The 24,557-nt window shown below is 56.5% G+C and overlaps 8 protein-coding genes across 8 annotated transcripts; 2 read left to right on the top strand and 6 right to left on the bottom strand.

The window, feature by feature from the left end:
• Positions 1 to 538: 538 nt before the first annotated feature.
• Positions 539 to 781, bottom strand: C8A04DRAFT_31535 (uncharacterized protein; the record flags this gene model as incomplete). The annotated part of the gene is made up of 1 exon (XM_062781785.1): positions 539 to 781. One exon carries the CDS (start codon positions 779 to 781, stop codon positions 539 to 541), a length of 243 nt encoding a protein of 80 aa, XP_062634246.1.
• An 885-nt stretch (positions 782 to 1,666) lies between these two features.
• C8A04DRAFT_31534 (uncharacterized protein) lies at positions 1,667 to 5,666 on the bottom strand (the record flags this gene model as incomplete). The annotated part of the gene is made up of 3 exons (XM_062781784.1): positions 1,667 to 1,781; positions 1,884 to 5,308; positions 5,373 to 5,666. The coding sequence occupies 3 exons, from the start codon at positions 5,664 to 5,666 to the stop codon at positions 1,667 to 1,669; spliced, it is 3,834 nt and encodes a 1,277-aa protein (XP_062634245.1).
• Positions 5,667 to 6,888: 1,222 nt separating this feature from the next.
• Positions 6,889 to 8,925, bottom strand: C8A04DRAFT_39508 (putative glucan 1, 4-alpha-glucosidase; the record flags this gene model as incomplete). Its single annotated transcript, XM_062784615.1, has 2 exons — positions 6,889 to 7,464; positions 7,540 to 8,925. 2 exons carry the CDS (start codon positions 8,923 to 8,925, stop codon positions 6,889 to 6,891), a joined length of 1,962 nt encoding a protein of 653 aa, XP_062634244.1.
• Positions 8,926 to 11,175: 2,250 nt separating this feature from the next.
• On the top strand, positions 11,176 to 13,494 carry C8A04DRAFT_31532 (uncharacterized protein; the record flags this gene model as incomplete). The annotated part of the gene is made up of 2 exons (XM_062781783.1): positions 11,176 to 11,238; positions 11,485 to 13,494. 2 exons carry the CDS (start codon positions 11,176 to 11,178, stop codon positions 13,492 to 13,494), a joined length of 2,073 nt encoding a protein of 690 aa, XP_062634243.1.
• A 249-nt stretch (positions 13,495 to 13,743) lies between these two features.
• C8A04DRAFT_31531 (uncharacterized protein) lies at positions 13,744 to 15,351 on the bottom strand (the record flags this gene model as incomplete). The annotated part of the gene is made up of 1 exon (XM_062781782.1): positions 13,744 to 15,351. The coding sequence occupies one exon, from the start codon at positions 15,349 to 15,351 to the stop codon at positions 13,744 to 13,746; it is 1,608 nt and encodes a 535-aa protein (XP_062634242.1).
• A 2,504-nt stretch (positions 15,352 to 17,855) lies between these two features.
• C8A04DRAFT_39506 (uncharacterized protein) lies at positions 17,856 to 19,425 on the top strand (the record flags this gene model as incomplete). The annotated part of the gene is made up of 2 exons (XM_062784614.1): positions 17,856 to 18,155; positions 18,253 to 19,425. The coding sequence occupies 2 exons, from the start codon at positions 17,856 to 17,858 to the stop codon at positions 19,423 to 19,425; spliced, it is 1,473 nt and encodes a 490-aa protein (XP_062634241.1).
• Positions 19,426 to 20,456: 1,031 nt separating this feature from the next.
• On the bottom strand, positions 20,457 to 22,709 carry C8A04DRAFT_39505 (Alpha/Beta hydrolase protein; the record flags this gene model as incomplete). The annotated part of the gene is made up of 3 exons (XM_062784613.1): positions 20,457 to 20,666; positions 20,757 to 22,492; positions 22,640 to 22,709. The coding sequence occupies 3 exons, from the start codon at positions 22,707 to 22,709 to the stop codon at positions 20,457 to 20,459; spliced, it is 2,016 nt and encodes a 671-aa protein (XP_062634240.1).
• Positions 22,710 to 24,384: 1,675 nt separating this feature from the next.
• On the bottom strand, positions 24,385 to 24,557 carry C8A04DRAFT_14539 (uncharacterized protein; the record flags this gene model as incomplete). The annotated part of the gene is made up of 1 exon (XM_062778140.1): positions 24,385 to 24,557. A coding segment is annotated over one exon (173 nt), but the record flags the coding sequence as incomplete, so codon positions are not given.

Here is a 24,557-nt window from a genome sequence, read left to right as displayed (position 1 = left end):
GAACTGAGGCACAGTTAGTCAGAGTGGGGTGGAGAAGGATGACGCACAGTCTGGGCACAGTACCGAGGGGTCAATTTGGAGCTTCAAGGCAGCATCGTTGAACTACGCCGCACTGTGTTTATATCGGACTCTTCGTGGTGAAACCAACGACATGGAGTTGGTGTACATGGTAAGGCGAAGTAATATTCTCCAACAAGTTTAAGCGTCCTCAAATGTGCCGTGCTAGGATTCTGGTTTAAAGAATTGAACTTGTTCCTGGATTGCGTTCAAAGCTACAGAGGTTTGCAAGACCCGCAATACCGACATCACCCTCATACTAACATTAAGATACGAGTAAATGGACATAACGATCAGACTGCTTCGTTACACCCAATCCTTTCCCCTAATTATATTTTTGATCTCCCCCCTCCCTCTTTGGCCCCTATCCATGATTTCCTAGTCCAATGGCCCCCATAATTGATGTCGTAGTCAAAGCCCCGCGAGCAATAATCCCCCAACCTCACCCAATCCAACCCCCAAACAACACCCTCCCTATCCATCAAACCCCCCTCTCCTCCCCCTCCCCCGGTCCATCCGGCCCGACATCCACGACCGGCACATGCGCGCGACCAGCCCGCGGGTGCATGAACTCATCCACATACGGCCGGGCTTCCTCTTTGTGGCGGGTGGTGATGAACCAGGTCAGCCAGAGGAGAAACACAAAAATGGAGACCCAGATGACGACGACTTGGGGGGAGCGGCGGCGGCGGGGGGCGTAGGGGGAGAAGTATTTGCGGGCCATTTTGGGGGCCTCTCGGGGGTTGTTGTTGTTGTTGTTTATCGGGGGAATGAGGTGTGAAGTAGGTAGAGAGGGTGTCTATGGGGTTGTGTTGCCCCGTTTGTTGAGATTAAGGTGAAAACAAAAACTAGTTTCGATAATGCGATGGTTGTGGTAGGTGAGTGGCGAGGTGATGATAGCGTGGATGTGGTTGTAATTGCATTAAAGTCGTGAAATTGACGCGCTGCTGCGAGACCAGAGGGAATATTGTGGAACTCTTATCCCGTTGGCGCAGTAAACATCGAGCCTCTTCGTGAGATGAGTTCTTCACAAGACTTTCAAGACGATTGGAGTTTTGGAAGGCCCAATCCCCGCTGATGTTGAGTTTGATGCAGGAAGTGAAAATGATGTCCTGATGTTCAGAGGTTGAAAATCACTGTCCTGTCGTGGTCGCAGACAGGGGGTGGTCCACTGAAGCACAGGGGACGTTCGGTGGCTCGTGCATGACAGAATCTTCCTCCTCACATGGAAGCTGGAAGCATGATGAGAGATATTTAACAGTTCAACAAGCATCTTTAACGATTTTCCATCGACAGTGTTTAAATCAAAAGAAAATGAGCAATGCTTCTAAATTTCATAGCTAGCCTTGGTTCTTGATAACGTACCATTCTTTTGAGGTTATCGTTTCAACACTTTCATAAGACCCCATCCAGCCCCAACGCCAGCCAAATCATCGCTGGACATAACCATCATACATCCATCAATCAGATAATACAAAAGAGAAGAGAACATAGGGGAAATACAAAAATAGCAAAAAGGAAAACCAGTGTTTCTCATACACCCTCATTTTTCCCTTCTTCCTTTTTCCGTTCATCTTCCGTTCATTTTTCCCTGTTTCTGTCTCCCAACTCAAACCTCCGTCTCAACATCCGGCGTCCGTCCAGACAAACTACCAACCTTCATCACCCGCCTCGCAGCAAAGAGAGCCTCATCTTTAGCAAATTGCGCGTTGCGCATCGGTCTCCTGTTCCCATCGTCAGTACCATGTCTCCTTCTCAAAACATCCACAATACCCCCCTTGAGTAAGAAACGAAAGAGAAATAGAAGGGATAATAAAAAGACCTACCACTGCATCAAACCCCGATGCTTCCGATGCAAATCCCGACTCCGATTCCGATACTCGCGGTACTGCTTGATCGGATTCTTGCTGCTATTCGACTTGCCCGTGGCGCCCGTGGCCGTACTATCCATTGACTTGCGCGAGTGCTGCGGACTGCTATCGCCCTCCTCGCTGCCGCCCTGTTGCCAGGTGTAGTTGTCCCCGGCTTCCTCATCGTTGGCCCCGAAGCTTTGTCGGGCTTTGCCCTTGCCCGAGGGGCCGTCGGCGGAGCCGTGGTCGGCATCGTTGAGTCCGAGGTCGACGTTCTCGTCGTTTTCTTCTCCTTCTTCTTCTCCAATATCTTGACTGTGCTCATCGTCACTGCTTTCTTCCTCAACGAATTGATGTTCCTCATCCTCCGGGTGCGCACTACCACTACCACTCCCACCACCAGCATTCGCAGCCCTCCTCTTCGCCTCAGCCACCCCCGCCGGGTCCTGCCCAAACGCACCACTCCAATCAGTCCCATCCTTAGCCAACCACTTCTTCTTATCCTCCTCCGGCGCCATAGCCAGTACATCCCTCCCATGCGTCAAACTCTCATCATGCAACTTCTGCACCGCCGGCGGGACCTCCGGACGCACAAACTCCCCCCGGACCCCTTCCGCATAACAAGCCTCCCACGACTCAATCGTCTCGCGGGAATCGTTATCACTGACAAAACGGAGGTGATCCCGGTCCGTACCGGGCTTGAACCGGCCGCGGAAACGCAACCGGCCGATTTCTTCGGCGCGTAGCGCCGGGACGTCGTGCAGGTTGGCTTCGGTGATGTAGTTTTGCGAGAGCCGCATGCCGTTGTCGCATTTCCAGATGGGGAGGTCGAAGTCGAGTTCTTCGGCGTCGGGGACGTCTTGCAGCCAGAGGGAGGCGAAGGTGTTGGTTTTGCGGCGGGTGTTGGGGGGGTGGAATTCGAAGAAGATGGGGGAGCGGTAGCGGAAGCGGACGGGGAGGCGGATGCGGACGGATTTGGATTTTTTGCGGTGGGTGCTGCTGTTGTCGTCTTGCGAGGGTGGTCCGCTGATGTCCCAGGTCAGACCGTTGCCGTCGCTGGTGCGATGGCAGACATCGGGTTTGACGCTGGCGGAGGAACCACCGGTGCGCATGCGGATCTTGGTGCGCTCGGAGGGGGAATAACCCGACGTGACCAGGGCGTCGGAGGTGAACTCGAATGTCCCGATCTCGCCGAAGCCGAGCTGTGTGGGGGGGAGACGCAGCTCGACAGAGCGGAACAGCAGGCTGATGCGGATGCGGCCGAAGCCGATGCCGCCGTCGAGCGGATACCAGCGCGTGCTCTGGCTGCCGGTCTGGAGGATATCGGAAAGACGCAGAGGGACGACACCGATGATGGGGTCGTGCTGACGGTTACGGGAGTCGCGAACGGTCACCGTCACAATGCACGACCGCCAGTCACGGACAAAACGCTCCGTGCCGGCCTCGAAGATGGGTCGCGAGGACACCACCTTGGTACGTGTCTTGTACACCAGCTCGTCGTTGACAAGCACCGTGCAGTACGAGCTCGGCAGTTTCTTCCCCTCTTGCTCCTTGATCTCGCCGGCCTCGGGCCGAGCGGGCTCGTACTCCTTGCCGTTCTTGCGCTTACCGCCCTGCGAGCCCTTGATGTTGGCGAGTTCGAGATTGACAATCTGGTGCACGACCACGCTGAGAATACCGCTCGGCCACAGCGGGTCTGGCGGGGTGCGCACGACAGCCTCTTCCTCGGCATTGTCGAGACTCCCCTTGTCATCCTGCAACTCCTTCTTGTCACGGAGACCCTCGGGCAAGTTGGGATCATGGCCGTCGGTAAGTAGAGCACGGCGGAACTGCGTTTTGCCGAAGAACCCGACCTCCCAGTGGAGCTCGCCCGGCATGGTGCTGTCGGCCTTGACGCCCTTCAGCTTGGAGACCTGCGGGAACATCTTGCCGGGGTGTTGGATGAGCTTCTGGATGCTCAGCTCGACCTTGCCGACCACGTCGTCCGCCGACGACCGGTCACTGTCCCAGAGCTCGAGCGAAAGCTGTTCATCCGCCTTGATCACGTCCGCCGTGATGGGCAGCGCACAGCACTCGGAGAAGATGGGGTTGAGATCGTCCTGGATGACACGCGTACAGTACTGCGGTTTGCCAAACTTGGAAAACGACACGCAGATGTAAGGATCCGAGCCGCCCCCTTCGCTGCCGCGACGGTCCTGCTTGCTGAGACCGACCGCCTTGTGGATTTTGATGAACAAGACACCTAGCGCGTTGGTCTCCTTCAAGATGTCGTCGCCCTGCAGCATCTTGCCGATGTCGAGCGTCATCGACTTGGGAGCGACGTACATGTTGGCAGCGGTCGCGATGGCCCAGTTGACAAAATTGGAAATCAGGGGTAGGTTCAGGATGTTGGCGCCCTTCTCGATCAACGGCACGCAGCTCGCCTCGACTTTGGGCAGGCCCATGAGGGTGAAGCTGAGCGTCTTGACGAAGGGCGGGTTCGGCGCGAGAGCGACCCGCAGCCGGACGGTGGCCACGAGTCGGTTCAGCTCAACCCAGATGGGGAACGGAACCCCAAAGAGCCCCTTGACACCGAGATAAAAGACCAGCTGCATTCCCATGTTCTTTGCCTTGGACGACACATCGCCCGTGGACGGCAGAGAGTGGTACGCAACCGTAGCCTCGAGGTTATAGAAGTCACCCCCTTCCTCTTCAGCCGCCAGTTCCTGGGGGTCCTTCTCCTTAGCATCCCGCTTGTGGATTTCCTCCTTGAGGTCCTCCACTTGGCTATCCGGGAGCGCCCGCAGACTAAGAATCCGCAGAGAGTTGCTCCCCTGCGAGATATCATTCACCTTAACATGCTCAATAACCCCCGGCACACTAGCCTGCATGACATCCTCAAGGGTATCCGCCACCGCAGCGAACATATCCGGGTTAATCAACCCCCAAATCAACCCCACAACCGTATTCAACCACTCCACCGACTCCGGAATCAAATTCACCACCGCCGTCTCCCCTCTCTTCTGCTCCGCACTCCACTCCGTCGCTCTTCCCTGGCGGATCAAATCCTTAGCCCAGAGATAAACCCCCGAGGCCACCGTACCAGCAAGCGGGAACAGAGTCCACAGACTCCCGCCACCAAGCACTCTACCAAGAAAAATGATGCCGATGAAGACGCCGGCGCAGAGCACGTTGGCGCGGGCCTCGATGGCCGCGAACATGGGCTCGTAGCTGACGCTGGGGGTTGGGTGGAAGAGGACGTTGGTTTTTTCGCCGTGGATGGGGACGTCGGAGGTTGAGCCTTGGGCGACGGGGTCCGGGGGGGCGGTGACGTCTTGGGCGACGCGGTATTCCTCGCCGCTTTGGGAGGAGGTGGTTTGTTTGGTTGTTTCTTTGCCGAGGTTGGCGTTGGGGACGGTAAGCTGGGGGTTATGTTAGCGGTGTTGCGCGGTATCAATCAAAAGGCTAGGAGGGGCCGAAACTCACCATAGGCTCCTCAGCAGCCTTCATATGATGCCCCCCAATATCCTCAATCTCCACGTCCTTCCCCGTGGTCGGATCGCGGACGGTGCGGCGGTTCTTGCCTGGCTTCCGCTGGTCGGTGGGCACATGCGCCTTGGCTTCGCCATTGCCCTTGTTCTTCTTGAGCTCGGCGTCGATCTGGGCATCGCGCTCACGCTTCTCTTTGTCGAGGGATTCGACAAATTGCTTGATGTTGGGGATGCGGTTGGCTCCGGAGTAGTGCTGCCCCGAGGGGTAGACTTTTTGGTTGGTGTTCATGGTGATGGGGTGCGGTGGTTCATTGATGATGTGTGGGCTAGTAGTGTGGGGTCTAGTAGTTTATGGGTGGGCGTTCAGGACCAAGTTGATGTCGCTGGGCTTGAAAAGTGATGAATGGTAGGAACCAATTTCGCCGTGGTTCTCTCAATGTTCGCGTTTAGAGGTAGGGTGGTATGTGTTGTTTAGAGGCTGTGTAAAAGTGATGGATGCTAGTGGGTATAAAGACCCTGAATGGATCACAGCAGAAAAGAGCGAGTACCAGGAGACAGCCACGGTGGAGGAGAACACATGCCTTTATCCTAGACCCTCCACAATCGAAACAATTAGGAAACCTGGTAAATTCCCAATTCAACTCGCCCTTCCCTCGCACAAACACCTTGCCTGCTTACGTAGTTCACGCAGCGCCCAGACCGATTTTGCTCTCCCCAGCAGATCGATCCCAGCTTGCCTGGACTCCTCGGCCCATATTCAGCTTGCCTTGGACCTAAACTCACCCAATCAGCCTTAAAAATATCCAGCAGATCCCATTCAGATCGAATATCTGGGTCGTGGATCGGTTCAATCAGTTCAGTTGCAGCGGGCGTGGTGGGGTTTCGTGGAAAATGAGTGACGTCATGTTTGATGATTGAAGTTCTCCATTCCCCACTTTTGTGTTTAGGGTACTAGTCCGAAAGAGGATAGGCGGGATTGGTTCCGAGAATGACGTTGATGGATGGCCGCAGAGACGGCCGGCGGTTAACGCACAGCAAACGCTGGCAGCGACGGAGTAACCGAGAATCGTTTCGGAGGAGATGCCGGCGGGGAGGGGAGATTGACTGTACCTCCGGGACGTGGCATCGTGGGAGAAATGGGGTGTTACAATTGACAGTTTGCACTAGGTCTTGAGCCTGTGATGCTTGGGAGGAATGGAACCACTAAAGGACGCCGAGGTGCGGTTGGGGGAATGGGGAATTTACACAACCTTCGTTTAGGCTTCGGTATACGGTTTGAATTTCACATCGCTTGAAAGTATTTGCATGATATTCTTGTCATTCATATGTATACATAGTTAGTTTTAGCTTCCTTCACCCTCATATCTCATCCGTCATCCGTCATCCCACATCAAATCTTCCAAATAAATCCCAATCAAAATACCAAAGATGCTCGCTATCCTATCCCATACCGCCATACAATGCGTTCCCAATACCCAAACCCAAACCCCCAAAATACAAATACACACAACCTACGAAACAACATCCTTCCAAGGAACCCACCCCTGTCCCTCCCTCGTCCCCACCGGCCTAGCCGTCATAGTAGGCGTCCCCTCATCCATCTCCGTATCCTCATCTGGCGCATACAGGCCCAACCCAAGTCCAAACCTCAGCGCCGCCGTTGCTTTCTTCCCTCCACCCCTTCCTAAAGAACCCTCATCACAAGAATCCTCCTCCACCGAAGTAAAACTACTCGCATCCGACATCTCCACATCCGCATCCCCGTCCGCATCTCCGTCACCTGCGGTGCTATTACTGTGGAGACTGCTGCTTTCAGCAGAGGTTGTGGATTCCATGCTGGGTGTCGGTGGTTCTGTCATGGCGGTGTTGGACATGTCCAGGTGGTGGTGCAGGTTGTTGATGTCCATGGCGTGATGATGGTGATGGGGGTCGGGGGTGAGGTGTCGGACGCTGGGGGGGTGGGAGTCCGGGGTGGATGCGCGCGTGGGGAGGAGGGAGGAGGGGATGGGGGTTAGTTCGCGTTGGGTGCGATCATGTGGTGTGTTCTCCTGTTGTTGTTGGGGTTGTTGTTGTGGTTGCTGCTGCTGCTGCGCTAGTTGTCGTAGGAGCGGTTGGGATTGTGGGTGCTGCGGCACAGATTGCGGCGCAGTGGGGTGGTTCACCGAGGGAGTCCCGATGGAGGAGGGTGGTTGGGTATTTGGCCCGCGCGGGAGGCTGGTCGCCGCGCCACGAGCCCGGGGAGATGGGATGGACAGCCGAGGGACTTGGACTTGGGGTTGCGCCTGCTGCCCCTGAGCGTCGGATGCCGCAGCAACGGCTTTCGCCAGCTGGGCTTGTTGATTCCGCGTTCGCGGCCGAGGAGCAGGCATGGCGAGAACGGGGACCGACGGAGCCGGGAGTGAGGGAGCGGCCACCTTTTGTGCCGTCACCTGCTCGGCCTGCTCGGCGGCCGCTGGACCGTTTTCCTCGGCGTCCTCGTCCTGCCCAATCGTCCATACCCACCGGCGCTTCTTCTCCCGGCGCTTGCCACCACGCTTCCGAATCCCACCGCTTGTCGGCGATAGCGCTGTGGGCGTGGAGGCTTGCATGTTAGCCATGCGCCGGCGCATCTCCTCAAAGGGCCCCGGCGTCTGCCCTCCGTCGCGGGTGGTGTCGCAGCTGGCGGCGTCGGCCATGGCCAGGTCAAGCGAGTCGCCACCGTCTGAGGACGAGGCAGACGGGGAGATGGGTGTGGCGTCTTCGGCGAGGAGATCGATGTGCGATTTGGTGTACCAGCTGGTAGTGATCTCCTGCGTCAACGGGCTGTTGTAGGCCACGCGACGGAGGGCCTTCTCCTGCAGGCGCAGGGATTGCCGTCTGGGAGATTCGGGCGACTTAATGCTGAGCGGGGGCAGAGGAGAGTTGCGGAGGATACTACGGAGGCTGCGCGGGTGGGTATACGGCAACTTCATGTTCCCAGCCGGCGCCGTGGTCCGCCTCTTGGCGTTTTGCATCTGCGGCTGGATCTGTGATGGTGCCTGTGATGGCGCTGGCGTTTGTACTGGTACTGGTGCCGGTGCAGATCCTGGTAATGTCGTTCCTGGCGGGAAGGCGGTCGCGGGGGTTGTCCCGTCAAAATTGAACACCTGGGCGCCATTCTGCTCAATGGGTTGCGCAGAGAGTGGTGGCGTAGCCGTCATAGCACTCGGGAAGAAAACTTGCTTGGCCACTGCTGGAGAGATAGCCTGCGCCGTGACGGGCGTATCAAGGTAAGGGCCAAGGTAAGGGGTGTTGGCCGTGGTCGGTTTCGGGGTAGCATCTTGGGTTTGTAGTCGAAGCATCGGCCTCCTGCCGCAGATGGCGGTCGTGGGCGGCTTCTCCTGTAACGGCGTGGATCGGTCGACAGCGGTGGCGTAGACATTAGAGAGGGTATTAAACGATGTGGGCGACTTGACGTCGACAGCCGCGGCGACACATCGTGAAGTTCGCATACTAGGGCCGTTGGCGATAGCCCTGATCTGGAGTGACAACCTCGGCCGCTTGGGCGGGCTTTGCGGGGATGTCGCCATGATGGATGTCCGGACCGGTTAAACAGACTCTCGATGAGGCCAAAAAATTACGAGCGGTGATGATGATTAAGGCACGCAAGAGAGCAGGTCACCCGCACGTGGTTCGTTCCTAAGCCAGCTAGGAAGAAGAAAGCAGGTGAGCTTGCGAACTCTTGGGGGTGTTGGCCCAACAGACGAGTCCGAGTCCGAGTCCGGTCGAGATGGTGGTGATCAGAACGTGGGAGGGAGCGCCAGGAGGAGGGGCGGGCGGGAATTCCAAGGGGAGGGCGGCTATATGTGTCAAGAATACCCTTTTTTCGCGCGTGTTTGTCGACTTACTTCCTGCGAGAACGGTGCGAGCTGGCGGCTAACTCACAGGAAAGGATTGGAGCAGGGGGTGCCACAGGGGGGTAGAGGAGGAGCGGGCAAGCAGCAGCAAGCGCCGGGGGTCGTTCGGACGAATACCCGTTGCAGGCGACGACAAGCGTTCGCCGGCCTCCCTGGGGTCACCGAAGTGGGCTGAGCAAACTCAACTCAGCGGCCGACAAACTCGTCGAGCTTGCAAAAGAGAACCGGGGACCAACCGAAATCTGGGCGAGAAAAGAACCACGTCCCATATTTGATTGTCACTTCACGGACTCGAACAGACTCGGGCCGCGCAATCCCCTCAGACATTGTTCTTGACATCTTCTCGTTCAACTTGACCGCCATGGAAGAGAGGGGTGTGACAGGGAGGGTTTCTCGACGATGCTCCTCCAACCCCCTTGGTTGGTCGCTCGGCCAGCACACCTTCTGCAGCATGCAGGCGCAAGCGCTGATTGAACCAATCAACAGGCCAGGACTCGGCATTTCCCCACCTGCAAGCATCGTCACATCGCGCCTATTTTCCCAGGTTCTGCACAATTCGAATTTAGATCCTCCCAATACGGAAGGAGGCTTGCAGTCCATTGTCAACGCTAACGGGCGCCGCCATCCAGACTGCGACCCGGCTTGCGAGCAGTTTGGTTCCAGAGTCTGCCTTTGGCTGCTTTTTCGGTTGATGCCGTTGAGTTTTTTCTCGAGCAGGTCTGCACGTGAGCATTGTCATCGTGACCCGACTCCTTACTCATACACTGCAGACCTAAGTCGTAGACATACGTGACATACTATGTCGTCGAATTTGTCGTGGCGTTCTCGAAGGATTCTCTGTTGACTTCTCAACTGTTGAGATTGGCCGGCAGGCGGTTCTCTCGCCGTGTGGCTCCAAGTGTTGTCGCCGCCGTCTTGCTCGGACGAGATTGTGAGATTGTGAGATTGTGTTGTTCGTCTTTCGGAAGGCACCGGTCCCTAGACTCGGCTCATTTCATTTCTGCATTCCATCCGAAAGAAGGATTTCAATCCCATCGGTGTTGAATTCCTCGCTCGTCAGCAAGACCCGACTGTTCGGGCCTTGCGGGTAAGAAATTGCCAACGTGGGTAACACGGGTCAATCTGGCCGATTCCGCAAGCATTGGTTTCGGTATTTTTATCGACCTGCAGGGTTTGCCGTTGCAAGAAGAATTTGACGTTTGCGACGAAAATAGGTCAAAACAAACGCGAATGATCGGCGGAACCGGGTCCCGGCCCTTGGCTGACCAGCCGGATTCGGCCAGATTCCCCGAGTCCCGAAAAAGCCGATCATGGGGGAGCATGCAGTCAAACAAAAATATTGACGGGAAACGCCGAAGAACATTCGAACGGCTTCCCTTTTGCATTCGAGGTCCCATGTCTTCAAAATCTCGAAAACAAACCGGTGGGTATCCGTATTTGACACAAGACCTTCGAAAAGAACAGAGGAGTGGATTGCGGTTGAGTTGCTGGTGTGCATCATACGGTTTGCCCTGTTAGGCTCGGTCACTATGTATAACCCTAACCCGACACACATCGAAACTCGACCGTTATTCTTGTTCGACTGCAACGCAAGTTCACACTTCGTTGTGAGCTCGCACCTGTGTAAACATCGACGTATAACGTCCTCATTCTTGTAGGACTGGGAATTAATCGCCCCGATGTTAGAGCCGTTGCCGCAGTCGTTGTTGAAAGTCGTTTGTGTTGTCCAAGGCGCAATGTGAAACCCCAGAATAACTGGACGGTTCGGACCCACTTTGTCCCTCAACCACAGAAGAGAATGCCCCCGACGACCATCAACACAACTTTTAGGCGAATTCACAACGTTAACCTCGCGGAGTTGCGAGGTGGCAAGTCGATTCGTACCACTTTACCCCCAGCCACCGACCGCAGCAATCCGGGGCCATGGAATTTGCCCTCGCCAAAAAAGTACCGCTGCGGCGCGACGACCGGGTTATCCTTCATTTTGTATAGCCTCCCCAAACACCCTGACCCTGTCCTGAACCACAACAACAAGCCATGAGATTTCACCGTCTGACACCGTGATCCGCTTCCGTTCTGCTTCCGTCCCACAATGTAGGACCTCGATTGTTTCTACGCACAGGCACGTTGAATAAATCCCCCCGGCTTATCATCCCTTCTCACAACTATCCCGTATCTGTCAGAATGTGGACTCCGTGGCTTACACGGGACCTCCCCCCACCCGTTTTCTAGTGCGTGGAGAATCGCCAGCCCTCTCTCCGGACTCAGCCCCTCGGCATCAAACAGAAGAGCATCCTCGCCACGTGCAATTACGTGGCCCGCCGCCGTGGCGTGAAGAAGTTGATGTTGATTACCCAGGCGAAGAAGATCTGTCCCGACCTGGTGCTGGCGGACGGCGAGGACCTGTCGCCGTTCCGAGATGTGTCGAAGCGGTTGTATTCCCTACTTCGGGGGTACTCGTGGAGCGGGAAGGTGGAGCGTCTTGGCTTGGACGAGGTGTTCCTGGATGTCACGGATATGGTGGCGTATAATGTCGAGCTGCTGAACACGAACGACTTGGAACGGTCGTTCTTTTGCTTGTCCCGGTCGGATCCGGAAGTTGGGTTTGCGTATGACGCTCGGGGATTTGCGGGCTATATCTGCGGCAATGAGACCGTCAAAACCCCAGAGGGGAATGGCTTGGGCATGAGGCTGTTAGTAGCCTCGCACCTTGCCCAGTATCTCCGACTCAAGATCGAAGACGAAGGGTACACCACCGCCTGCGGGATCTCCACCAACAAACTCCTCGCCAAACTAGTCGGCGACAAGAACAAACCACAGAACCAAACCACCCTCCTCGCCCTCACCCAGCAGGATGTCCTCTCCTTCATGGACACCCACCCCCTACGCAAAGTCCCCGGCATCGGCTCCAGAACCACCCGAGTCCTCGAAGCCTTTGTCCTCAACAAACCTCCCGACCCAGACGCCCACACCATGGAGTGTTCCACAACCGTCGGTGAGGTCCGTGTTCACCAGGGAATGTCAATTCCGACCATCGCCCGACTGCTCGCAGGCCCGGGCACGGAAAAGGGTCTCGGCGCCAAGGTCTGGTCTTTGCTTCACGGCGTGGACGACACGCCGGTCAAGGCTGGCCGTGATATCCCGACCCAGATCAGTATCGAGGACACCTACCGGGGGCTAACCCAGATGGAGCAAATCCACCGCGAGCTGTTGGCAGTTACTACCTCCCTCCTCAAACGAATGCACATCGATCTACTCGAAGAATCCCCCCCAGCCCCAGCAAGTTCTAGTTATACCGTTTTGCCAACAACAACCCCCCCAACTTCTTCCCACCCCCTCTCCCTCGCGACACCCCCCCACATCAACACCCACGCCACCCAAGAAAGCAGGAGATGGCTCGCCCGCCCAAAAACCATCCGCCTTTCCACCCGCCCCTACCAACCCTTCACCGAGGATCCTACAGCAATCCAACAATGGGCCCGCACCTCCCGCAGCGCCCCTCTTCCCTCCTTTATCTTCACAGCAACCCACCTCCCACTCGAAGATGTCGCGGCCCGTTTGGTATCAGAGACGTTGTTACCGCTATTTTATAAGATGTGTCCGGGTCCGGGTCAGGGTAAACCACCGTTGCAAGTGGGATCCGGTATCGGTGGAAGGGATGCGGACATGACAGCTGAAAGGGGGGGTGGAGTGGGGGATGGAGGGGGTGCGGGGTGGAATGTAGGCTTGTTGAACGTGTGTGTGACTAATATGCTGGTGTCCGGCAACGGCGGTGGTGGTCTGGACGGTGGGACGGGAGATATTGGGGCTATGTTTCGACGGCAGGAGGGGGTGTTGAGGGAGTTTACGGCTTATGCGGATGGGCAGGATGAGGATCGTGGGGATGGTGGGGGTGTGCATGCGGATGAGGTACGGAGAATAGGGGATGTAGGAGGGAGAGAGGAAGGAGAAGAGGCAAAAGCCACAGGCGAGGGAGATGGCGAACGAACCCACCAAACGCGAGGACACGATAACAACGCCGACAACCCATGGGGTATTGAAGACGATGACGACGTCTGGGCCACTGTTGATGATCCACCCAACGACGACGAGCAACCGGACCGCGGCTTTGAGGAGGACGACGACGGGCTGGAGAGCCTGGACCAGGACAAAGATCAAGACACAGTCCTCTGTCCGTTGTGTGATCGGCTGATCCCCCGGTTTGCGGTGTTGGCGCATGAGCGGTTTCATAACTTAGCTTAAGCTAGCTGTATGGTGCTTGTTGCATTGTGGGTAAATGATATCAAAGAAATAACGAAAGATGCCTTTTCCTACCCTTTTGCTATCAAAAGTCCACCTTGCGCCATTGTGGTTGTTGAGTAAGAAACCACAGATAGATAGGTCCGTACATGATAGGTAAACAAACACATGATTCATAATATCCACTCTTCCCCTTTCATTCCCCCCCAACGAGTTGATATCAGCCCCCCTTTCCCAGACCTAACCCCAAGACTACGCAACGGCAGCCTCAACCCCAGTCCCAACCCCCCCAATCCCTATCCCCCCATTCCCACTCCCATTCCCATCCCCACCTGTACTACTGCCCCCCAAAACCCTCTCCATCATCTCCTCCAACCTCTGATTCCCATTCTGCACATCTAATATCCAATCCGCCACTTTCGCCAACCCCTCCGCCTTACTAACCTCGTTGGTTTTGAGTTCCGGAACCAGCGCGGCGATGTGGTCGTACCCGTGCTTGATGAGGTCGCGCCGGCGACGCTCGCTGCCGACGTGGTTGAGACGGCGCTGTTCGTCGGTGAGGGTTTGACGGGGGGATTTTTTGCGGGACGAGGAGGTATTGGTTGTGGCGGTTGTGGGGGTGGGGGTTGTTGTTAATGCATTGGCGGACTTTTTGTTGTTGCCGGTTGTGCTGTTGTTGTTTGCGGAAGTTGTGTTTAGCGCTGCGATGGACTTGCGCTGTCGTTTGGGAGGCTGGGTTGGGGGCGTGTTGCCGTTGCCGTTCGGTTCGGGTATCGAGTGGGAATGTCGTCGTGGTATGGATGATGTGGTGGGGCCGGTAGCGGTGCGCAGTGCTAACTCAGTGTCCACGGCGACTTCACCTGTCTTGCTCGTCTTCCTCCGCCTCCTTGCAGGCTCCTCCGCGATGGTGGGGATATGTGATGACGGTCTTCGCCGGGCTGGGGCGGCCATGGAGCCACTGCCCACCGCCTTCGGGGATTGTAGACCCCACGCTGTCGGACTTGTCTCTCGAGTCGGGGCCGCGCTGTGGTTTCGCTCGAGACAGTCCAGATGGGCCATGTGGGAGGCTGAGATCGCTTCTTCCGTGTCCTTGGCTGAGGAGGGTACGAAGCTGGAGTTGGTGAAGTTGGGATCCGACCCAAACTGGACGTCGAACGGTAGGCGGGAGCGTGTATTGTTCGGCAGTTGACGGAATAAGGGCATGGAGGGGTCGTGGGTAGCCGTCGGTTGGAGGTGGTTGACTTGGCGTTCGTTCGTCGTCTGAAACTGCGTGGGGGCCATAGACTGTGAGGCGGGCCCCGGGTTTTGTGATTCTTGGCCAAAGAACAGGCCAAACTCCCCGGCACTGCCGCCCAGGAGCGTTGCTGCAGCGGCAACCGCATCTGGGGTATGATGAGCATCGTAGCGGTTTTGTGGTGTAGCGAGCGGCTGTGGGAACTGTAGCGTCGACGGCGAGGGTTCAAATCCTAACTCTGTCGAAGTATGGAGCTCCGAAGCACCGAGGAAAGACGGCTGCTGCGGTGGGTGCTGCTGCGACTGGTGGTGTTGATTCGGATAGCCAAAGGTGTCGAGCACGTCGTAGATGGAGTCGTCCGGTTCGCCAAGGCTCGACGAGTGTCCCACCACTAGGCTCGGCTGCCTCCAGTTCTGTGTGCACACGCCACCGAGCTCGGCAGCGCCCATCGACGATCCGTTGTTGAGGAAGGCTAGAGATTTGAAGAAGTCGCTCATGCTTTGGCGTTCGGTGTCGTTGAGTAGCGGGGGGCCGTCCCAGCCGGGGGAATCTTCGCGGTCAACGCCATGGGAAGTCGGGTGATGTATGGGTTGCTGGATCGCGGGTTGAAACCGTTGATGGTCCATGGCGGCGGTCGAGGGATTGAGTATCTCGGACGGTTTAGAATTCGGGCCACTTCAATAAGTATATCGGTGTCGGGGGTGGCTGAAAGAGGGTGCTTGCAACAATCGCCTACAGCTGCAGCGGGATGGTGACGTCGGAATCGGAAACAGGTCGGAGCGTGATTGGAAGAACATCGACGGGGAGAATGCGTCGTGGGGTGAGGAGGGGGAAAGAGACCCGACTGAATACCGGTATATGTTGGTGAGGGCTGCGTTCCAAGTTCAGCTTACCAAGTCAGTGGCTGCTGGTGATCGGGGTCGGAACGGCCTACAAAAGCGCGACATGGGCCGGGGTGCGAGTTTGTAGGCGGGCAGCTTAAATAATTTGCAGTGGACTATGCAGAAATATGCGGGGGATGGGGGATCTGTTTCGAGTTTCTGGAGATCCCGAAAAGAACAGGGATTAGCTGCAGAAACTGCACCCAAGACAAGAGGCTTGCGAGGGAGTTTTGCGTCGGCCGAACTATCTGTCCGTGGCTTGAGCGAAGGATCTGTCGATATTTGACATGTTTCCGCTGCATTACCTGCTTGTTGTGTGGAAGATGTGAGCTCCGAAAGGTACCTCGACCTTGAGGTCACGTATGCACGTAATCGGCCAGCCACCCCACAAAATACATCTTGACGAAAAGCACATGCCGCGCACAGTGGGTTTAAAAGCTGCAATCTACAAAAATGGTCTTGTCCAGTAATTCCATTTCCCGCCTGTCTACTTTAGCAGTATGAATTGCTTCCTTTTCTATCCTACAATTTCGAAATTGGTCTTGTACGATCCCGTTGACCACGACAATATCATGTCATGTGATAAATATGCTTTTACTAGGACATGCACTTATAGAGTCGTCACATGCCTCATGATCTTTTTCTACAAACAGGTGAGCGAACGAGTCCAGACAGGGTGGCAGCGCCCCGCGGCCCCCGCTGGGAGGGTGTCGACCGGGGTGTCCCCAGAGCGCCAGCGTTCCTGCGGTATGCAGGACTAGCTGGATATGGTGATGCAACGGCGCGTGTGAAGGCAAGACAAAGACCACATTGAGGCTTACCGGTCGTATTTTTCTCGGAAATCTGTACCTCGCGAAGGTGATTACGGGCGCGGCGCGGGGAAGTGGGAACATAGAGAAATCGGGTTCTGTGAAGTTGTGAAGGGACGAACCTCGCAAGGATTAGGTGCCGGACAATCCAGTTTGTCGGGAGCGTTGCGATGCGGCAATGGTTGATGTGCGTGGGCTTGGCATGTTGTCGCGTGGCCTCCATGATGCACTCCAGATGACGGGAGGGGGGCTTGTTCGTTTCGACATGGTACCGATGCCATGCAGTGGGAATACCTGCACCATCCGATTGTCGACGGCGCATGGCTTGACGAGCGAGAACGAGTCAAGGCATCGCGTAAATGACCTATCGTGTCTGAGGAACCAACAATACTTACGAAGTATTCAAACCTGCTGCGTCATGGCTTGATCGGAAACGTGCCTGATTCGGCACCCCACCTGAGGTTCCATCCATATCCACAACTATCCCCAGGTCCAGCCCGTCCAGATCCATGGCCAAGGATCGGGAAGACTCGGTAACCCCCTTTTCTTCATCGGGCCTGGAAAGGGTGTCGACGGCGGGGTATTGTCATATTGATGGGTAAGAGAGACTCTTTGCGGGGGGTGTTCCGGCTGTGTTCGGAAGTGGTCGCGCAAGAAAAAGGGCAAGGGGAGAAACCGGGTGACACGGTTCTGCGATGTCATACTACCTACCAGGAAGGCCCGCACCCGAGACCGCGGTTGACAGACCTGGGACACACACGGAGGTGGAGGTGCAAGGTTGTTTCTGTGTGCCGAGCCGTTGTCGTGAGGCTCAAGTCCCTTTTTGCGGGGAGGATATTGGGAGAGTTTGATCCGGGAAGAATGACAAAAACCTGCCGCATGCCTGGATGGTCCCTCGAATTGCGGTTGCCCCTTTTCGGCACTGGAAAACCCCCTGTCGCGGCAGGCCTGTGGGGAAGATGGGATCTCGACTTCAGCGGCGTGAGCGGGTCCGGTTGGAACTTCCCGAGGCTCTGCAACCTCGCGCCGGGCCTGGAAATCAAGTTGCATCAAGTTTGCCGCGTTCATCGAAACTTTCGAGCCCCCCGACGAGCTGGGTCTATTAAACCTTTTTTCTTTGTTTGATATTTTACTAATTTTCATTCACCTTTTCGCCTTGCTATTGTGGGAGATGGCCCGTAGCAATTGAGTCATTGGAGCGTTTGCTGCGCATCACAAGCCCACGCAGCCTCATAGGACGCGGTTCGTCAGGTGCATAACAAGGCGAGCAAACGCACACTCATTTTTGTTTGAGACGGAGCGCTGGATAAGTCTTATTTTGTGGTTCTCAAGCCCGACTTCTCTTCAATTTCGTTTTTCCAACAACTTATTCGATTTCATATCAATGCCATAATCACGCCGAGACAGGCCGACCTCGTTCTCTCTCACCACCAACATAACATGGCCACATCAACACGCTCTCCACGGCGATCCTGGGATGCGCCGGTGCCTCCCATCTTCCGCCCATTGCTTCGGGCCTACTTGATCGGCTACGCATCTGCCGTTGGCCCCCGGTTTTTGTCGCTGCTGATCCAATACACTCTCCGCCGGCAAAAAAAGGAGAGAGAGACCAATGGCAATGGAAAGAAACGCAAAGACTCGTTCCTTGTTGCGCTCCAGCGCGTTCTCTTACGGCCCATGGAGACTCAGAGTTTCCCGACGTTTTGCGCGGCCCTTGTTGGCGGGTATACCTTTCTCGAGGTTAGTATGGAATGCCTGCTCTCGTACACCCGCACCCATACTGTATTTTCTGTAACATCAAAGATGGGAGAACTTGGAAGACTTACAATTTCGGCAGCTCCCCCTGAAATCCATCATCGACCGCAATGGCAGCAACATCTCCGAGCTTGCCCGCAAACGCCTCTCCCGCTTCCTAGCATCCTTCATCTCGGCGTGGATGAGTCTGCAACTACTCCAGTCCAAGCAGACCCCAGACTTCACCGGGACCACCCCCCACCCTCACCCATCCAAACCCCCCGTAACCACCCACTTCGCCGGCCGCACCCTAGACCTCACCCTCCTCGCAGCAACTCGCGCGCTCGATGTGATCGTCGGCGAACTCTGGGCCCGCCGGCGCACCCGCCGCGAAGCCGCTGGCCACTGGACACGCTGGGACGCCCGAATCGGCCGTCTCGCCGACCCGGCCCTCTTCGCTTTCTCCTCCGGCCTGGTCATGTGGACCTGGTTCTACGAACCCGCCCGCCTCCCACCCGCCTACCAACGCTGGATCTCCACCGCTGCAGCCGTCGACAACCGCCTCATCACCGCCCTCCAGCGCTGTCGCGACGGCACCCTCCGCTACGGCCGCGACACCGGCCAGGCCCCCTTACTCGGCAGCATGTGCGACGACTACCTCTGGCCGCGCCACTGGGGCGATCCGGCCGTCAGCATCCCCTTCCCCTGCGAAATCGTCCACATGGGCGTCGGCCCTTCCTGCGAACACCACGCCCTCTCCCGCTTCACCCGCTCCTTCACCTGGGCCATGACCACCTACCTCCCGCTCTCCCTCCTCCTCGCCCTACGCTCGCGGGGACCCCGCAGCCTCCTCACCTCCCCGCCCGCCCTCCGCCGCGTCCTTCTCTCCGCCGCGCGCTCCTCCGCCTTCCTCGGCGCCTTCATCACCTTCTTCTACTACGGCGTCTGCCTGGCGCGCACGCGCATCGGCCCCCACATCGTCGGCACATCCACCCCCTGCCGCCAGCGTCTGGACGGTGGGATCTGTGTCGGGACGGGGTGTTTCCTGTGCGGCTGGAGTATTTTGCTCGAGCATGCGGGGAGGAGGAAGGATATCGCGCTGTTTGTGGCGCCAAGGGCGTTGGCGACGCTGGTGCCGAGGAAGTATGGGAAGGAGAAGGAGTGGAGGGAGACGGCGGTTTTTGCGACTAGTGTGGCGGTGGTGTTGACGGTGTTTGCGGAGAATCGGAGACGGGTTAGGGGGGTTATGGGGGGGGTTTTGAATGGGGTTTTTTAATTTTGGGTGCATAGCATACACATGTTATTACTGGCATGGAGGTGGATGTGCATGATGGGGACGAAAGTATTGGGAATTGGATGGGAATGGAAAGAGACGCGGCGTTGTGTGAAGGGTGGGTTGTACAATTACAAGACACAAGGTGGACAGAAGCTGTATTACTACCGCATACGCATATTGGGTTGGTAACTGAGACGGCGTTGAACACCGTGGGGGTTTGGGAGGGTTGTTCGATTCTTTTCTTGTTTCAATACATAGTTGGTAGAATATGAGGCAGGGGTGGGATAATATGTCGATACACACTGCGGGCGGAGAAACGGCTGTATCAGATGATGAATAGGAAGGCGACGGGGGACCAATATTGGAGTGGAGATGAGACCTGCTGGTCTAGGAGCGAGACATTATTCGTACCACAGTAATTTATTGAAGTCAGTTCATGTCTGGTTTTTGGAGTTGGTCTCATACTCGCTCTTCGTCTGAGTCGATTACAGTCTTTGGGTCATTATTTCTAACCAGTCTTGATATCGAAACCTTGCGCCTTTCATTTTCCGTATCATCTACATATGATCTGAGGAGTGCGTTACCCGCATCGTTCTGTGGTGCTAATCGCCTATTATAGCCCCTTTATTCCATGAAAAAAACATTGAAATAGTCCAGGTAAGGCCACGGGCTCTAGGGTATTAGCGTGAAAATGGAACCCAGGTTTTCCTACTTCAATCTATCATGCCTTCATACCATTCACGTTTCACAACCACCTTTGCGATTGATCTTTACATGTTCTGTTATTTGTTTACCATACTCTCTAGCTCAAACTAGATCAAGCAAAAAACAAGACGGGCAATCCCTAGACGCCCGAAATTTGAAACACATCTTCAACAACCCCATACCCGTGTCATGTACAGTACATATCAAAACCTCAACACCAAAACCCCGAAATCCAAGAAAACAAAAAACACAAACCAACCCCCCCGCCACCCCAAAAAGCCCGCGAAAAAAAAACAAGCTTAAATCGCTACAACTATCAACCCAATCTACAACTTCGCCCCCGCCCCCCTCCTTGCCGTCTGCCCAGGCACCGCCTCTCCTAACCCCTCACTTAACCTAATCCGCGCCCACCAAAACCTACACGCCGCCTTCTCCAGCTCTGTCAAATCCACCACCTGCGCAGCCAAGCCCATGTGTGTTCCGCCTCCCATGACATCGTTCCCTTCGCCAAACACCATAATTTTGCCCACCGCAGGCTCTTCTTCTCTCCGTTTTGGTCCTTCTCCTTCTCCCTCAGCTGCTGCTGGGTTGGCTTCCGAGGTCTTGGGGGTAGAAGGTCTAGGTACACGGTCATCCCAGTCGTCGAACGGCGAGATGAATCGCGGCCAGGGGACGCGATCTCTGCCTTCTCCTTCTTTTTCTTCTTCGGCTTCACCGTATGGATTGACGTAGGTACCCGTGGTGTAATCGTCCGGGTTCGATTCCCCGCTTGCGGCAAATCGCGACCAGCGTCCGTGCACGGCGGCCATCAACTCCCGCATCCCCGGGCGCCAGCGAAGCGCCACCAGATCGTGTGCTACAACGGCGGCTTCGTCGCCATGGTTGGCTGTGCCGTTGTGGGAGGTGGCTGCGTACCGGTAGACGTAGACCTTCTGGCCCGCGCGGGAGAGGTAGTGCGCGGTGTGTAGGACGGGGCAGATGTAGGCGTAGTGGGCGTATGCGGCGTCGAGGCGGGCCCATTGGCGGCCCATTCCGACTGGCACGCGGGTGTATGGGCTGCGGGAGGGGTTGCTGACGGGGCAGGGGTAAAGGGATTCGAGTTCGTCGAGATCGGCGGGGGATAGGGCTGGGATGAGGTCTTGGAAGAAGGTGCGGAAGGATTCGGGGTCGTCGGCGCCCCCGGGAATAAACAAGGTGCCTTCGTTGGTGTTGAAGCCGGTGATGATGGGGATGTCGACGTGGTTATGGGCGAGCCACGAGTTGATGGGGAGGTCGGGGATGAGCGGGGACATGGGGTTGGCCTGGCTGGACTGGGCGTAGGTGTTGGGGCTGTCGATGACCGGCTGGAAGGGCCAGGTGACGGTCTCGCAGTTCTGATCCCAGACCACCTGGGAGGCGCTCACGATGGTTTGAAGCGGGATGTTGCGCAGGTGATTGAAAAGTTCGTGTTCCGGGACGCCATCAGCACCCGCAGCAATGAGGAACTCGCGGTATTGCATAAGGTGACGGGGGTGGGTTGGATAGAAAACGGCCCGGGCGGTAGTCGCGCCGGACTCGAGGATGGCCTTGACGAAGGGGGTTTTGACGTCTTTGCGGGAGTAGTACATGATGTGGTGGCCGATCGAGTGAGCACCCGCGCTGAGGCCCATGATGGTCACGTTGTCGGGGTCACCACCGAATGCTTCGATGTTGTCTTGAACCCAGCTTAGCAGCATCTGCTGGTCCTGCAGGCCCAGATTGAGCAGACCTTCCCGGGCTGTCACCTCGGACGGGAGGAAGCCCAGGGCGCCAACGCGATAGTTGAAGTTGACGGAAACCATGGGGGCCTTGGCCCAGGCGATGAAGCTGGCCATGTTGCGCTCACCACCGTGACCGACGTTGAAGCCACCCCCATGAACATACACCACGACGGGCAAGCGGGGTCGCGTCTGCGACCGGGAGCCATCGTCCGTCTTCTCATATCCGTATCGGTCGACCAGCCCCGCGGGTCGGTAGATGTTGGCGTTGAGGCAGTTCTCGCTCATGTTGCGCTGGACGACGCCGCCATTGGGGCAGATTTTGCCCCAGGCTACGGCGTCAAATATTTGGTTGGATTTTGGTAATGGCTGGGGCGGACGGAAGCGGTTCTGGCCACCCGTGTCCTGCGCGTACGGCACGCCGCGGAAGGCCTCGATGGCCTTGGGAAAGCGCGGCGAGGACATGAGCGTAGTGCCGACGTAGGTGCCCTGGAGCAGGCTCACGGTGGGACCGTAGATGGCGGCGCCACCCGGTCGTTGCGTTGGGACCATAATGGAGGAGGATGTGGTGTCAGTTGCGATTGATGCTGTGGATGTCGAAGTCGAAGTCGAAGTCGATGTTGTGACTTTCGAGATTGTAGATGTGAGCAGCGTCGATAAGGATGATGCCGGACTCGTCGACGCCGTGGTCTTCGTCCTCGTTTTCTTGTCGCCGTAGTATCCTTGCCCCTCGAATGTCGTTGCCGTCCCTGGCCCAAGAGACCGATTCCCACCAAAGCCGTAGAGATACAACCACAGTACTGCCACCACCGCAATAGCTAGAAGCCACGTCCAAGCCAACATGTTGCGGCGGGCGCCCCGGCGCTTTATCTGCGGCACGCGGGGCATCGAAGTACGAAAAGAGCGGAAGAAGGGAAAACGAGAGCAAAAGGCCCGGGAGAATGGGGGACCACAAATGACCAACGCCCGACTCGGATTGGCTCGCAGGCGTTGCTTCGGGGGTTCGGCGTCTGTGCTTCTAACTGTGGGGAAGCTCACGCAGAGGAACGGCAAGACGGGTGGAACCACCTTGGCGCGGCTCTTGCAATGCACCCGTTGTCTTGGGGTCCTTGGCGTCCTGGAATGTGTTGGTGGCCCGGCTATTGTCTACCGCTCGATGCCATATTGATGGGAGATTCCGTGTTGCCGTTGTCGTGCTTAGGTTGCTCGAATGCCGAAAAATTGGGGTTTGTAGTGCTGCGTCCCCGCGGGCGGCGGCTTGTGGAATCCAATTGACGACACCTAATTCTCGCAAAAGGGACCAACTGAAAAGCTGCACAAGGGTCGAACAATGTCGGACGAGCTGAATGACGGGCACAGCAGCTGTGTTTGCGGTCGGGTCAAACTACTCGTGATGGGACGGCCGTGGATTTCGCAACACTTGAGATGCCGAGAGACGGGCAGCGGCGAATTATTTGTTTGATCAAATAATCGGTCAGACGTGGTCGGTAAAGGGCTCAAGGGGTAGTTAAAGGGGTAGCTAAGGGAAGACGCCGCGGCGGCGAGGGTGGGCTGTGTCGACAGAAGTGCTCAACGGCAGCCAACAACCCCACAAGAAACGCGGCGTCAGACCGGGTTGGGTTAAATTCTTCGAGGGAAGCACTGGAAGATACCGGCCGTCGCTCGGTTGGTTAAGTGGACAACTTCCCACAGTGGGGAAAGGATGGCCACGCCGATTTCACTTGAAACCGTGAGGGCTGCCCAATCAGGCAATCTTGGTGAAAGCCTCCGATTGAACATCGCGATTTGCATTGGGCGCAGGAGAGGAAGAGTGCGCGGCTCGAAGAAAGAGGCAATGATCTCACCACGCCTCTTTAACAGCGCAGACCCTAACCCTGCCTGCCCTTTGGATTCTGTCAGCCACCGAGCCACCCACTACCTTACTCAGGGAACTCGGCAAGCCAACACCAGTACTCCTGTCCTTTGGACTGCCTCCATTCCACTCCGAGCATTTAACGTCACCTGGAAATTAGCACGTAAGTCACCACATACGGCCATAGATAGCAGTCCGCTTTCACCTAGTTGAACTACTGATCACCAGATCAGGAGATGGGTCGGTAATCTTTTTTGGAAGCTAAAAGTCTCCCATTCCAACCTCTTGACCTCCCATTTGTTCAGCGGGTCTTCCCGTACCTTGCAGCGGCTCAGCGGCGCACCGATTTGATCCGCGGTCTTCCCGAGAACTACCTACTGCTAACACTATCAGAAACGCTCACATCTGATCTTTTTCGAAACCGACCCCCCTGAGCCCCTGCACGACTAACTAGACACATCTGCAAAGAGACGAGTCCGTCCGCCAATCTCTAAGGGCCTGGGACGTGGGTCGGAGACTGCGACAGGAACTAGGGAGGCACTTCGGAAATTGCATCAGACTGTATAAAGCAGTAAAGGCTCTAGGAAAGGAAATAGTTACATGATCGCGTCGATCCCTAGATCCCTCCCGTGCCACGGTATGGCGGAAATCGTGGAATCCAACACACTATCTAGCGTTGAGCAGCTTGACAACGGCCTCACGGCCATTCTGGGCAGCCCATGACAGTGGTGTCCGGCCGGCTGAATCAGCTATATTAACATCGGCCTTGCCTATACCAAGCAGTAGCTTGACAACGGCCTCACGGCCATTCTGGGCAGCCCATGACAGTGGTGTCCGGC

Source organism: Dichotomopilus funicola, assembly GCF_033296635.1.
Source record: "Dichotomopilus funicola strain CBS 141.50 unplaced genomic scaffold C8A04scaffold_68, whole genome shotgun sequence".
Classification (NCBI taxonomy): domain Eukaryota; kingdom Fungi; phylum Ascomycota; class Sordariomycetes; order Sordariales; family Chaetomiaceae; genus Dichotomopilus; species Dichotomopilus funicola.
Note: the sequence above shows the minus strand (reverse complement) of the source record. Positions and strands in the feature narration are given on the sequence as shown.